Source organism: Aphelocoma coerulescens, chromosome 18, assembly GCF_041296385.1.
Source record: "Aphelocoma coerulescens isolate FSJ_1873_10779 chromosome 18, UR_Acoe_1.0, whole genome shotgun sequence".
Classification (NCBI taxonomy): domain Eukaryota; kingdom Metazoa; phylum Chordata; class Aves; order Passeriformes; family Corvidae; genus Aphelocoma; species Aphelocoma coerulescens.
The window spans coordinates 9,598,022-9,614,166 of NC_091031.1; the positions used below are offsets into that span (position 1 = coordinate 9,598,022).

General features: G+C 40.1%; 1 protein-coding gene across 15 annotated transcripts in view; it reads right to left on the reverse strand.

The window, feature by feature from the left end:
- Window positions 1–16,145, reverse strand: part of B3GNTL1 (UDP-GlcNAc:betaGal beta-1,3-N-acetylglucosaminyltransferase like 1) — a 105,173-nt gene that overhangs the window by 22,156 nt on the left and 66,872 nt on the right. For 14 of the 15 annotated variants that reach the window (XR_011155808.1, XM_069032809.1, XM_069032804.1 and 11 more), the window contains 2 exons: window positions 10,279–10,374; window positions 2,136–2,260 (listed from right to left, as the gene is read on the reverse strand). Coding sequence is in view for 14 of the 15 variants with exons in the window: in XM_069032809.1 (XP_068888910.1) it covers window positions 2,136–2,260; window positions 10,279–10,374 (221 nt within the window). In the remaining variant the exon portion in view is untranslated. The remainder of the gene's footprint in view (window positions 1–2,135; window positions 2,261–10,278; window positions 10,375–16,145) is intronic. The other variant, XM_069032810.1, reaches the window with a different exon arrangement.

Here is a 16,145-nt window from a genome sequence, read left to right on the forward strand (position 1 = left end):
TGATGCCTCCAGGGTAAGGGAGAATGCACATAAGATTTCGTTTCCTGCTTCACAGATATTCTCAACTCTAGATATTTGTTCCAGAAGGATACCGATCATAGGAAATGATCTAAAGCACATGAATGTTTACAATTATACATACTAACTGGAAAAAAAAAAGAACCAAATGTCACTTCCCAAGCAGTTTTACATATATTTTACAAAGCCTGAAAATGCAGTGAGGCTTCTTTCCCCTTGAATGGTTCTGAAAGACACCCACATAAACTGAAACCATCACAGGCTACGAGAGACTGTTGGCTTTGCTGAAAAGAATGAATTATGTACCTTTGTATAAAAATGTCCTGCTATGGTTTTTCAGACTGAAACTAGGCATAAAGTGTTTACAAAAAAATAACCAACTTTCCTACAAACACCATTTTGATCTCAGACAAGATATTAATTTGGCTGATGAGTTATTACTTCCAAATCCAGGTCTAGGCTAACTCAAAATTAGAAAATGACACAGGCCAATGGCAAAAAGCAAAACACCACAGAGAACTGCTCAATAAAACACACCATAAACCAAAAGCCTTCTAGAAAAGCCAGAAGATGCATTAAATAAGGTGGAATGACCAAGAGGCAAATTAGGCAAGACCAAATTTAACTTATAAACTTAAACCTTTGTGAGTCCGTTAATCTCATTTTTGCTCAACGTGCACCTCGGTCTCCAGACACAAACACTGGGCAACCCTTCACGACCTGGGCAACAAACAAGAGAATGAGCCAGGACAAAAAGCTGTTGCACAACCTCATGTTTGGAAAGTCACACCAAGTATCATCCCCAGCAGTACCAGCAGGAAGCCAAGAGGAAGAGCAGCTCGCCTGATTTCTTAGAATGAGACAAGAAAGGCGCCAATTTGGACATCCACCCTGCACATCTGAAACAGCTCACAGCATTTCCACATTCCCCCAGGATGCTGTAATTCAGGGTGCTTGTGCCACACAACCTCAGAGATCTGAATAAGCAACAGCTTGCAGTAAATTCAAAACAAATTAATTTCCAAGAATTAGATGCTTTCCCACAGATCGGAGCAAAAGCCTTCCAAGAGTTCTTAGCATCCCATAATGTGTGGCTGAAAAGTTGGTCACTAACTGCCAAAAGGATCACACAGTAAAAGAGGGGAAAAAAAAAATCCTTAACATTTAAACATGAATAAAAAAGAAACTAATATATTTTGTGCTTGTTTACAAAATCAAACTCAGATGTACTATATGCTTGAATGACCTTTTCATAGCCAAATGATTTTGTATAGATATGCACATACATATGTATTTATAAAGATTTGTAGTGACATTAACCATGGGTGTGCTGTTTATGGGACTTATTTATTTTACACTATGTACAGCCATGCAATAATACAGGGATGGACAACTAAAACATACACAGGGACGTTCAGATTTACTGGTCAGTTCTACAAAGCCATAAAAACAGGACTGCCTGAAAAGTGTACTTACATCATTAATCAGTCAGAGAACAGATTATTTAATTACCACTGTGATTCTGGCATGGGATTCCTAAAGGACAGTAAAACCCATATAATTTTTTTTTCATGTCAATGCCTAAGAGAAAGGAACAACTTTGGCTCAGCTTGCAGCATGTAGAGGAATCAGCAATTCAACACCTCCTTTAGGGGCTGAGCAGCCCTGGAAAGGCAGCAGGCAACAAAGGCACCTTACAAGGAAGCACCTGAGATAATTACTCCTAAACATCCTCAGGGATTTTTCAAACCTCATTATCTGATTTAGATGGTTTAGAGCCTTTAAAATACGAAAATAATACATGTAAAGGCAGCACATTATCAGATTAAAGGTTTGGTTTTGGTCTGGTTTTTTTTTTTCAAAAGACCATTTTTGTTGGTATTACAAGTTTCTGTTTACTTTTTAAATATCGAGGCAGTTGGTTTTGAAATTAAGCCTTAACATTTTAAAAATATTTTTTACATTGTGGTTCATATGGCAAAACCCATGAGAATGAAACCCTTGCATGTTACTTATTAAAAGTCCTAATTAAATACCCCAATACAATTTCACCATCTTTGCTGCCTATGCTCCAAGATAAACCCAACTTTTAAATTCTCCTAGAAACCACAGCTTACTCTAGGACGGAGTGAGTCGCAGCCTGGGGATGGTACCGGTAGAGCAGGAGGCAGTGGTTCACACGAAACACTTCACCACCCTTCTGGAGGTGTTCATAAAAAAACAACAAATCTTCTGGGACACCCTGGAACAGAAAACAAGTTATTCCATCAGGATTCAGTTACATCTGAAGAGGTTTTATTTTTCTGCCAAATTAATATGGTTTAATGGAATTGTTATTCACAAATACAACTTTTCTGTTGCCCAAGGAGGTTGTGGATTCCTCAACCCTGGAAGTGTCCAAGGCCAGGTTGGATGGGGCTTGGATAAACCTGGTTTAATAGAAGGTGTCCTGAAGGTGAAACAGGAAGATCTTTAAGTTCCCTTCCAACCCAAACCCATCTCTGACTCTATAATATTATTTGTGTATGTCCCAATGAACTTATCTAATGGGTCATGAAATAAATGTAGCTAATGCTACTGAATGACCAGTGCTACTTAAAAATGAAGTGCAACTGACTGCAAGGACAGAGATGGAAAAATCAACATCATCTCATTTTGACAGGGATCTCAAGCTTGGTGCAGGTGAATCCAAAAAGGAAAAGAAACCCAGCTGCTAAACAGTCTGTGCAGCCTAAAGTTCCATGTAACCAAACAGTTTATACTGAAAAGGATCAGGGACTTCAGAAGGGGTTTGTTTTTGTTTTACTGGAATTCTCCTTCTTTCTCTGGTTGTCATATAAATACTGGTCTCTGCTTAGGAAAGGTGACTTGGGCCCCATAACAACAGACCTTAATAAAAACTGCAATAAAGGCAACCTCAGAATGAGGCAACATCTGAAAACAGAATTTTATTGTCTTGAAACTTCCTTCCATGGTACATTCATCCTAATGGGATTGCATCCAGTGCTGCTGAAAACACTACAGGATAAAAGCTCCCTCAACTGTGGATCTAGCAGGCTCTAGGAAAAATTAGAGATTTCACAATCATTTCAACATTTTCCACTTAAAAATCAGAGAATCTTCATGCAAGAGATGCAGTGGCAGAAGAGCAATCATATGGCTCATAGCACTCAATTCTTTTTTGAGGCACATGAAAGCACAAACCCACACTTCAAGCCCTATACAGAAGGTAAAAAAGTAGCATTTATTTGTATTTTGCAAAGCTACAACTTCTTGAAATACTAGAACGTTTCATTTTTTCATGTTTAAATACAAATATTTCTTTCCCCCAATACAGTGTTTTAAAGGTCACATGGTTTTACCAGACTAAAAAGCTCCCTGTTATAAAACCAGGTGGGTCAAAGAAAATATTGAAGTGTAGCAACAATAAAAAGCTGAAAGATGACATGACAAAATTGAGAAGGAAAAGAAGGTGAAGAGATTGAAATACATTTCTTTCTGTAGACAATATCACATACATAAATACCCAGGGCATAAACCTCAGCCTCAATTTTAACACAGAAAAATAATAGGAGTACAAGTTAGAAAAATGATATTAATTGAATTTTTTCCCTATTACTACAGCTTCTGAGTTTCTTCCATAATTAAGAAAATGAGATTCTCTAATTAAAGTGCTGGACTGGCCCTCTAGTTACGAGAGCAATACTGTTCAGTGACTGTTTCTCATACCCACCAGGCTGAGTAGCCAGAGGGGTGTGGGAGTGGAAGAGAAATGAGAAAAAAAAAATCTTTGAACCCTGGAAAACAATTCTAAACCACTCAGCTGAACATATGGATCTTGGGAGAAATCAGAATCCACTCAGGCTCTGGAGCCTGCAGTTCCAGCCCTGGCTCTGTGATTCCTGTGTGACACCGAATTGGGCCAATGCTCCCACACTCTGAAGGGAATGGACCCTGCTCCAGCTGCTCACTGAGGGCAGCACATCTGGAGCTATTGGCTGCCTTTGTAGACATTGGTGTGAATTCTGGTTTAAGAGCTGCAATGCAAAAGAAAACCTTCAGACAACCTCATACAATTTATGCTTTATGTGAAGCTACTTTAAAAGCCATAAAAGAAATCTAGGAGAAGCTGGAGCAGCAGCCAGCAACCACAGTCACCACGAACGTAAGAAAAACACAAAATCAATTTCTTTCCATCTATCTTGTAGCCCTTTCTATATTTTTTTCTCATTCTAGGCTTAAAGGGAAATACTGAGCCAGCAGCAAAGTTTAAACCTTTTTCTCTTTTCCGGTCACATACCAGACTGTGTCTCAGGGCACAAGTGCAGCACATATCAGCTTGCTGCAGGAGTCAGATTTTAATTCAGATCTATGATTACATCACAGACATCTCAGCAATTCCTTTTCTTTTGGATAAGCATTTACATTATTCAAGACAACCGTAAATACGTATATTTAAGAGGAGTTACTGCAGAAGGAAATGGATCTTTCAAAACACTGTTTGGTTCCAAGTGCTTTTTTGCTTTCCTGTAACTGGCAGAAATACTCTGGAAGAAAGTGCACTCAGCCCTAGGAAGGAGCAGGTGCCTTGTACTGCTCAGCAGTGGCCTCTCACATTACAAAGGAGCAGCACTGCCATGCATTTTTCAGAGGAGGAAAGATGTTGACTGCGTTATGGATCCTGCAGGGATGGGACTTCCTACGGCTCTTGAGCGTGTAAGTTTGCTGCAATACAAGAGTTCCTTCCCAGTTGAGATCTATTATTGGATCCAGATGGCATTTTAAACACCAGGAATCTTTGTGAAACAACACAACTTTGAAAGAAAAAGCTGTTTAACCACTAAAGGGATATTTTAATGTGTTTTTTTGAAAATTAATATCCATAGCTAAAAGTATCAGTTACCCAGCATTTCAGCAATAGGCTACCACATCAATAGCTTTCAGCAATAATAAATACAATTAAATTGCACAGTTTACATGTTACTGGACTACATGCAGAATTTTCCACATCATAGGCAAAACCCAACACCACATCCTCTGCTGCACTAAGGGATAAACTGATTACAGCTCCCAGAAAAAAGCACAGCCTGCCCCTCCTCTGCTCTAAGCAGCCAAATGCAAAATCATCGTTCGCTTCAGCACATTCCTGCTGAACAGGGGAAGGGTTTCTGTTGACCCAGTACTTGGGGCAGGTACTGTGCTGTGCTGAGGGTTGTACTGATGAGAGGACTGGTTTTTTATACACCATGGGGTGTCAAGCAGAATCCTAACTTGAGTTAAAGTAACTCCTTCTCCAGGGGCCAAACACAAAAATCTATGATCCTTGTCTTGCCATCCTCTCATCGCTCACTGTTCTCACTCCTGGCAGCAAACTGGGCTCCAACTGCAGCAACCTCAACATTTTTCAAGGGGGTTCAAGCATCTCACAACAAGCAATTCTGGCTACAGTTCTTGCACCTCCACCATCAGTAAAGATGAGGAGCATCAGTAGGGACGACCAGCAATTTTTGGAGGAGTTTGAATGCAAGTGATGCCCTGTGTGATGCTGTAACCATTAACACCTGGTGAGATCATGCTGTAGCCCTGGGATGACCAACAGGAACTTCTGCAGCACCTCAGGCTGACAGCAGTCCTTCCCTTTGGTCACTTGGACAGAAACCACCATGGGGCTGTAGAGGCACAAACACAATATAAAATCTGCCTTTTACTGCTAAATCAAATAGACAAGAGTGATTCTGCCACAGAACCAATCTGTCCCAACTTCCTCAGCCATCTCTATTCAGCCTTGTCTCAGTCACCTTTGACTCCCTGCCCTCTCCCAGCTCCCAGGCACTCTGGCAGATCCTTGTGAGCACAACCAGTGGAGATTTAGCCTGTGCAGAGAAATCTGACTGGTGAAAATGGGAGATCCAACATTGTTTCATGTATACATGCAGTTATAAAAAACAGTGATGGTGAACAAGAGGAGAAGTACATCAATCCACACGGGAGAAAAGCCTTCAGGTTTGGAAAAGCTTAGTCCTTCCTTTGATCAGGGGAATCAAGCAAAACAGGGCTATGACTTAGTACACATTTTGTAAACCAGTCAGCACCATCGAGGTAACTGTTGGACAGAAAAAACCAAATTGCTTTAGTTCATCAGAGGAGCCTAAAATTGGTGAATGGAAAGAATTAAATAGCTATTAATAGTTTTTCTACAGGATTATCCAAGATATTAAGTCTCTCTTTCTGCAGATCCATCACTTCATTTCTTGGCTCTCATCCAAATCATGCCTTTCCATCATTTTGCCTTGAGCCCATCAGCATTTATTTCATTGTTTGGGAAATAACAGGTTAAAGGAAACTCCAAAAGGTTGCTTTCATCCAAATGCCTTGGCACAGAGAAATGCACTTAAACAAACATGATGGGGAAGTCAAATGGAAGGGAGGAGGTAAATTCTAAATGATATGTAATAACACACCAGCAGAAGATATAATTAGAAGTGTGTTACGGGGTGAACTTTCAAATGGCTTATAAACTGTAATTAACCACTGGATCCACCACTTTTTCTCTCCTTTTTAGATCTATTATTGATCTCTGTTCAGCCTTAATTATAGCAAGCCAAAAACAAACAAAAAACCCCCAGTAGTGTCTGTGTTGTATCCTGATTTTTTCCAAAGCATCTTGATAAGCTGTTTGACAGGCTGACAATATTTGAATTCACGTGCCAAAAACCCAAATTCCTGCTCAGCCTTTTACCTCTCAGGCATTATTACAACTCCTTGCCTTTCTGAAGGGAATGACATTTGTGTGCTCTGGCAGAGAAAGTGGAAAATTGCATCAGTGAGTGCCTAACAGCTACAGAGTTACCTCAGAGCTTTAAGCACGGGCTACAGTCTCCTGTGCTCAAAAGGATATTTTGACACCTCCTCAGTTCAGCTTTTTTGTGACCTTTTATCACAAAAATAGAATGAAACTGAGCTGCAGACACTTTGTTTGGAGGCACAGTTTGTATTCAGAAATGCCAGTGGTTTACAATGAGCTATTCCATCTGGGACTCATTAAGAATCATTTCCCCCTGTTTACACGTCGAGATTAGCTCCGAACTTAAAGGCTGTCACTCCATTTTCAGTTTTCATACACTTAAAAAGGAAGGATAAACACAGGGGTGGCAGGAAATTCAGAGCCAAGTTGTGGTAAAATTCTAGAGAAAGAGACAAGTTTGGCATGTAGCAGTTGTGATGGGGAGAGTAATTCTGCCTGCAGAGAGCCAAGACTCTGCAATTTTCCACACTTGCATGGAGTGGAGCCTGCAGGTTAGCAATGCTCATTTATACAGCTCTCCTTGCACTCAGGATTGCTGTCACACACATGAAGCAATAACTTTTCTTCACTAATATCAGACACCTCTACCCCTGCACACGACTGGGGAGTTCCCCACTCTTAACAGCTTCAAAATCTGCTTTTCTCATCATACCAGAACACAGACATTTTTTTTCCTCAGCACAATTTTTTGTGATGCTGCTGGACACGGTTATTACTTTTTAACAATGGTGCTACTTATTAGGAGACACCAAAAACTCCAGCAGCAAACCCACTCGTGGCAATGTCACACACTAAGTGTCAAGTGAGAGTTCTGAAGGGTTTAGTGAAGTGCTGCTACATCTTTCTGTAAGGAAGTACTGCACTCTTTATCCAAAATTGCTGGATAACAGGAAGATTATTTTCTTTTAGTTTCCTAAAAAAGGTAAGTCAGGAACATGGTTCATGTGCCTCTTCTTCTAGCAGGGGGTACTATTTGAAATGTTACTTTCTAGGCTTGTGACCACTTCCATTTTATTATCTTAGTCTCAGAACACCACCAAAGCTTGCTAAAGCCTTTTCAGTACTCCTGCTTTAATTATCATTTATCACAGACTGCATAAATAACACCTTTACCATTTTAGTTAAGTAATACATAAAACAAACCTGTCAGGCTCTTAGAGACCATTTATGAAGATACTATTTAGGATTTTGTTTGGACCTAAAAGGAATATGCTTCCAACAACTGCAGATCTTCATTAAAAAGAACTTCATTTTAAAAAAAAATTGAAAGAAATCTGTTTCACATAAAGCCTGGATGGCTGGAGAGAGACAAACATATCTACCTGGAATAAAAAAAGGATTACACCATAGCATATCTATTTGTATTTTATCACTCCACCCATACTGTTACCATAAACATCAAATCACAATTTCTTCCATGGAAGAATTACCCTCCACTTTTCCTAAGCACTAAAATATGAAGAACAGGTGTTGGGATTTAATTTCAAATGAGAAATGCAGCTCTTTGGCAAGAAACAGTTTAGCAAATGGAGAAGGCCAAAACATGGAGATTTGTTGGCCTGTTCCTGTGTTTACTTCCAGCAATATGACACTTGCAAGTCTCATTAATAAACACTAACTCAAAAATGGAGATGGAAGTGATCAGATTAACACAGATCCTGGGTCAGGTCAGAACAGGGATGAGACCCTTAAGAGTATTCTCAGCTCTGCTGATACACAGAGAAAACCTTTCTTTGCCTCAAAGGAATTCTTTTCAAATGAAAATGAACAAGTTAGAGCAATGCCAAATACTTTGCAGCACTAAATGCTGCAAGATTTAAGACTTGATTTTGTGTCCTTTAAACCCACAGAGGACAAAGGTTTGACTTCATTGCTTGTGTCCATTGCTTTGTTCAGATCTGTCCTTGTTTGTAGGGTATTTTTCTGTATCAGCCAGAGGCTGAGCTTGGACATGTTGGACACTTCACAACAGGGACAAACAATATGTTCAACTTATCACTGGTAATTCTTAAAACTAGAAGGACATATCATGCATTGTGGCTAAAAAATCATCAGGATTAAGGTTGTCAGTGCATTACAGCTGAATAACCAGTGGCATAGTTCCTACACAATTATACAGAGAGATCAAAACAGAAAAAAACCCAACTCATAAAAACAAAACAAAGAGATAAAAAACCCCCAAAATGAAAAGCAAAAAAGCACAGAACAATAGTCTATTTAACTTAACCTCTTGAACTTTATTGTTAGGCTTGCTGTTCCATTGTTGATGCTGCTTTAACTTGCTTGCTTTCTTTTTGGAGCTTACTAACAACACTCAAGAAGTTGAGTCAAACATCCTTCAGAGAGTGAAAATACAATGATAAGAAATAATAATAAAAAAGAAATAAAGAGCATGGGGTCAGCAAATGTAGATTGTATTGGGAGCCAGGCACCATTCCCAGCTCTTCCACTCACCCACCATGTAATTAAGGGTAAATCCTTTCACTGCTCTAAACAATTCAGTTCTCTGCCTGCTGTCTCCTTATAATTTTTTGGCAGCCCAAAGAATAATATTTGTAAATCCTCATACATACACACACACATGTGTATGCCTGTGTGTACATATATACACTGCATGGCACGGAAAGGCTTCATTTAGAAGCTATAAAAATAATCATCATCATCATCATCATGTGTTGTAGTTTAAATCATAAAACAGGAAATAGCCTTAGAAGATTTTTTTTTAGAGTGCTAATAAATGAAAGCTTTCAAAAAAAAAATTCATAACCACCCACTTTAGCCCTAAAATCTCACCAAAACCACTGGAAGCAAAACCCCTCAGAACCAAACCACACAAAATGGATCCAAATGTGTCTAAATTAGATCTATTTGTCAACATATTTCAACTACCACAATAAATACTACTAACAGACATGCATGGATTTTATTCCATAAACATGCTGATGAGCTTACAGCAATCAAATTGAACTAATACAGGAAATTCATAGAGACAAAGAACACCTAACTGCCAGGGAAGGAACACTTCTGAGATCACAGGTATTTAATCTGTAACCTCTAAGTCCTGATCCTTGAGGAGAAGCTACTTAAAATCTTCCAGGGACAAGCACAAGAACTAAGATTGACAAGAGAACATGAGACAGGAGGATAAATGAGTTTTAGTGGTAGTTATGGCCCTTCTTTCTTCATCTCAGGGATAAAAATCTCCCCCCTTAGGTGAATATACTTTTATCTCTCTGCCATCCTGCACCTTTCTTCCCTCCCAATCTCTTTCAGCAACCAACTTCACCTTGCAGGGATTGTTCATAACAAAACTATGGGCTCACTTGTTTTTAGTTTTCTGATCTGCTGCATCTATTTCAGGGACCCCTTCTCCTAGTGTTCCTTAGGAACAGGGCTTTCAGAGGCTGCTAAACAAAGGGATGGCTCCTGGACTACACATCATCCTCACCACTCACCTTTCCACCCTCATCAAATCTGCCCACATGAAAAAACCATTCTCGAGAACAGAACCAGGTTGGCATGATCACAGTAGGCCCATGGGAGGTAAACACCTAGGAAAGAGGTAAAAAAAGCCAGTCAGCTAACAGAATATCCAACCCAGCAGCTGGTGAGGAACAAAGCAGACCTTACACGTTCACCTGAAATTATGCCTGTGCATAACCTTCAGCAATTTCAAGCCCTGAGAAAAGCAAGGGCACTGAGGAAATGTGGCATGTGCTCAGTGTTGAAAGCACAGTGTGCCAGAATGTCCCAGGTGCCACAGCCCAAAAGGTGAGTCTGGTTCCTGCTTCATATTCCATCACCTTCTCTTCTATCCCAAGCTGCAACATGTGCAGAGTTCTTAAAACACTTCTCCAGACTTAGAGTATTGTACTGGAGTTGGCACTTTATCAATAATGGTGATGTTGATATTGGAGTGAACGAATCGAGAAGAATCATGGGAAGTTAAAGTTCTTAAACTGAACCCTACAATTGCTGAGCATTGATATTTTTTTTCCATTTTATATTCCTTATACATATATTAAGTAGGAATTTTCGCTGATCTTTTATTTCTGCCAAAGACACTTAAACCCTAATCAAGCTTGGACAAGTAAAATGCAGTTTGTTTTAAACATTACCTGAGTACTATGGATTTGCTACCCAGGGGTACCTATGATTAAAGGTTGTTGGAAAGGAAGAGCTTTAAGGAGAGAAAAGGGAGTAACTATTAATTTCATCCTCTTCACCTGTGACAGCCAAGAACCATACAAATGGGTCTTTGAAGCTTTAAACAAACTTCTTATAAATACAACAGTGAAATAAGCCAGAATGTGAATTACAGAAGGTAAACTGGTTCCTTCTTTTAGCACAAGATGAAGTATTCAGGCAAAGAAGAGACCAAACTTGTCAAACACAGCGAGCAAAGTGAAGGCAGAAGCTTGTGCCTGCTTCCAACAGTGACACAGAAACTATGGAGCACACCCTGGGTTCTGAAGGCAGAAGAAACCAACCTCACAACTACTGTCAGTCAAACACCAGTGACAGTGTTGATCCTGTAAGCTGACAATTTCATAGCATGGTACAGTGGTAATATTAATATTCCTGTATAGCTGAAGTTCTTAAACTAAGAGCATGGGTGTACATTTGTCACATGCATCTCAGCATCTACATTTTAAAGGTGCTCCTCTTGATGTCAGCCTGAGGGAGCTCCACAAACTCTTCTTATGTCTGGCAGCTTCCATTTCCACATATAAACAGGGATTTAAACCCACATACAGACACTTAAATCAATTGTCCAAATGAATCAGATTAGAAATCTAATCCAAATTCAACAGATGAGCTACTCCCACTTTTCTTATGGGCATCTGCCCAAACACAGGCATCCACTTCAGGGTGAAGCACACGGCATGCTGACTCCAGGAACACAGGGACAGAACCTCACTGTCCCTAAAGGGATCCTGGGGTGACTCATTTTCATACAGACACTTCGATTTTGGGCAGTCATATTTAGTCAGAACAATCCTATCACCTAATGGCTATGGCTTGACACATCAGCAGGTTGCCCAGAGCTGAAATACTCTAGTTCAGAGGTGCTAAATGTAAAAAACTCCCCCCAAGAGTCAGTGGGAGCTGAAAGAGTCAAAACAATCCCAGAAAACCAGAGCAGACATGATTACTCAGTACATGGTTATTAGCTCCACATTAATTACAGGGGCAATTGAGTATGGCCTGAACCAAACAATGACCAAACAGTAATCCCAAAAGAAAACAGCAGTAGGGAGAAAAGCCAGGCCAGAGGGCATTGCATTGAATCTCATTTCTGAATGAAACAAGAACTTCAAAAGCAAGTCTTGAGCCCGTTGGCACTTGTGAAATGTGTTTGGAGAGGCCAGAATGCCATTTCCTCAGTGCTGTCAGGTCCATCAGAGAACAGAAATGCACTTCACCTTAGAGATGGAGCTCAATGCAAGCAGCCGTGCTCACGTGCAAAGAGCATCCATCCCAAACATCCCAGATAATGGGTGCTCCACTGACATTGATACTTCAGGGAGAACAGACAGAACAGATTTGAAAAACTTGAGAAAAACCATCCAAAAGCCACTTATGTTAACCCAGATGATGATGGTTTCATAGCAGACCATCACACACTGCATACACCGATGTCTGTCCTAAATCCAGCAGTGTTCTACGGCTCCCTGCCCATCTCAGCAGAGATACCAGAGGAGAATCACACAGGCAAAACAGGGACTGATGAGGCCACACATGATTTTAGGATCTTATCCTTAAACCTACACAGCACAGCAGCTGAGAGTCAGTGAATTGGCAAATAAACTTCTTCTACAGGAATACTTACAGTGCAACATCAAAACTATATTTAGGAAATTTATTTGTGCTGCTGTCACAAATTCACACTACCTTGTCCCTTGCTATGTAACAATAACTTCTGTGAAGCTGAAATTCTCTTTTTTTGTTATTGTTGATGTTGTTAGCTTAGTCCTCAGCTGAATCTCCTGATCCAACAAACCACAAACCAGCAGTGCTACCACAAAGGAGGATGTAGGAGAACAGGGCACCAAGCAGAGAGAACAAGAACCTTCTTTTCAGCAACAGCAGAGATAATCCAGAAATAATCTTTAACCTGATGAAACTGCTAGAAGTCTACATTTACACCACATCTACATTAGCTGAAGAGCTCTCCCACTCATCCTGCCTCTGGCTACACACCCCAGCCACAGCACTGGCACTCACCTGACCCCAGGATGGATCAGAGCACTACATCACTAAAAAGCCATTATTTTCCTTGTTTTTAGTTTTCTACAGCTTTAGTTCTCTGAATCAGTTCACTGTGGGGTCAGAGCAGCAATACCACTGACACACTGGAGAGGGAAGGAACAAGCTTTGGAGAGGAAAACAAGCCCTCCCTTTTTGGTCACTGCCCACAGTTAATCAGTCCAGCTGTAACATAAAACTGCATCCTCTGAATACCCACTCTGATGGGAGGAGAACTGGCCAGGAAAAACACTAACTCCTAACAACTGTTCTGAAACACTGCAGCATCTGCCAAGCTTCTGAAAACCACCTTCCAGAGCTTTTGAAATTTTATCTTCAAGAGGAAAAAAAAAAAATTAACCTCAACCTTCTTCACTTTGGAAATTTTATATTTCACCTTGGTTTAGTTTGATGGGAAAGTTTCCTCTGTATTTCTTTTTTGCCTATTCTTGTCAAAAATTCTTGCCAAGGTGTTAAAAAATGGTCAAATTGCCTTATTCTGTGATAAAAACTGCAACTTCTCACTTTGTGAAACTGACACTCTAGATTTTATCCATAAATCTTTTAGATTGCATGGGCTGGAACGAGAGAAACAAAGAGGACACGCTAGTCTTAACTTGAAAATCAATCAGAAGCAGAATTTGAATGATGGTGCCATGAACTGCTATGTTTAGTTTTCTTGGAAATATTCTCCAACCGTGCTTAACAAATGTCTTGTGTCACCTTGGAACATCAGTGGGTTTTCAGACCTCCTTGAGGAATTAATTCAGTATATTGGAGAGCAGGTTGGACCTGTGAACGTTTCCCACACAGCTGGATTGAAAGATTAATGCTTATTAATAATAGTTGTTATTAATTACAGTACACTGTATGCTGTCAAAATAATCTAAATATACAAATATGGTTGAATGAAACCAACTTGTTAAAAACCTGTTACAGAGGTGTAGCTGAGGTATAAATCTGTTCAGCTTCAGAATTCCTGAAGAACAGTGTTGTCATAACCTAACTGGAATCCATCTCCAGATGATGGGCACAAACTCCTATTTCAGCATCTCATTTACTAAACTATTTCGAACTTTTATCATTATCTGGGTTTATTCCAAGGATCAAGTCACAAGTAATTGAAACTGGTTTGTTCTTGTTCACTGTTTGGCTATCGAATTACAGCCAACTGTTACACAGATTCTCTGAAAATAAATCCAAAGAACACAAAGAGTTGATAAAGTGACTTTCATTGTTGCATTTCAGAGCTGTCAAAAGCACATGGAACTCTGGTTCCCACTGATGCTCACTGCTGATCTTGTCAGCATTTGGTGCAAAATTTCAGTTCCAATACAGGGAAAGGCTTTTGTGTGTTTACAGTAACATCTCAAGGAAAGTTCTACTTCCTGAAGCAGCAAATCAAAGTCTAACAGCAGTGTGACAAAAGCAGACATGCAGATGGTGAACCAACCTCATCACATCAGATATCATCACGGCATGCAGGACACAGAGGGGAAATCAGGCAGTTCACAAGAGCAACAGATTTAATCATGGGCCCAGACTGCTTTCCAAAGCAATGAGCTAATTCCCCAAAATCCACTACATGTTTAATTCTGTTTAATTAATTTTCAGAGGCTGCTAAACAAAGGGATGGCTCCTGGACTACACACCATCTGCACCACTCACCTTTCCACCCTCATCAAATCTTCCCACGTGAAAAAACCATTCTCGTTCCCCAAAATCCACTACATGTTTAATTCTACTTATGCTACAGCATTTTTCAAAATTATATCCACATAAATCAAGGATTAGAACCAATCTCCTCTGTTGAGATAAATGAAGCTTTCTAATATCCAGGGACAGACACTGACATGCTAGAGGGTGGAAGAGAAAACAAATCCCATGGTGGAGGGCCACAGTGATTTTGTGAGCTGGAGGCAGACTAAAGGACATCCTTTAAACAACAACTTTGAATCTTTTAAAACATCCTTCAAACAATCCTGACCTTGAAACAATGCTGAGTTAAGATATCTGTGCATTAATTCAGCAGCGAATTATTAATTAATTTTAACCAGGACCTTGTTACTGAAGTGTACCAGGTTTTCATCCAGAATCAGGTGGGTGTGTGTGTTAGTGTGAGGGAGAGGTACAGAACGTAGAGAAGAGAAAACAAGACTCTTCCTACTTCAAAAAAGTATTGGGCAAACAAGATTTTTCGAAAGAAAATAACTACAACAAGCTTCATTAAGCTTTTAGGGACCTAAACAGCCAGCGTGGTATGGATTCCATGCAGATAATTTATATTGTACTGAACTGCTGCACCCTTTCCTAGGCCTGCACAAATAACTGCCTGTGTCACCTCATCACTGCAAGCTTCGAGAGCAGCTGAAAATCCTTCTTGAAAGAAGCTGGAATCTGGCACAGCAAAAAGTAGATTACAGAAATAAACCATACCTTGCCTCTCTGTGCAGAAAAGCTGGTATATCCACAGCAATTCTGGGGTAGCCTGACTGAAAATCAGTGGTATTTAACCTTCACAATCCCAAACTCTACAGGCAACAAAACTAATGAAAAAGAGTACAAGAGTCTGAGAACTGCTAATGCCAGTGAAAGCAGAGAGCATTCAGCACCTCTGAGAAGGTATTCCTGCTCCTGGAAAATTTATGACCTACAGCTCCCTGTGATTTCCTCTGGATTTGAAGCCTGAATGAAGGCTGGAATGTTTCACAGTTTGCAGGAAACACAGGATCTGCAAGAACAGAGCCAGTGAGAGGAGCTGTGAGATGATGTTTTCTCTTAATGCAAAAAGGGGACAGTAGTGGGGAGAAAAGCTGAATTTGGCTGAACTGCTGGAACAACCTCCCTGGCTCCTCACAGTTTATTGCACTGCTGGTGCTTTTCACCAGGCCATTCACTTTCAGAAAAATACAACAGTCCTCTTTATAGCTCTGCAACCATTACATCAAACCATCAAATTTTTACATATAGTATTCCAAAATTTTCATACCAAGTCTCTGCAGTGAAACCACCACCTGGAATGAATAAGAGGGTGTGTATCAGCAGGGCATCACCTCCTCCTGGCATCTCTGGC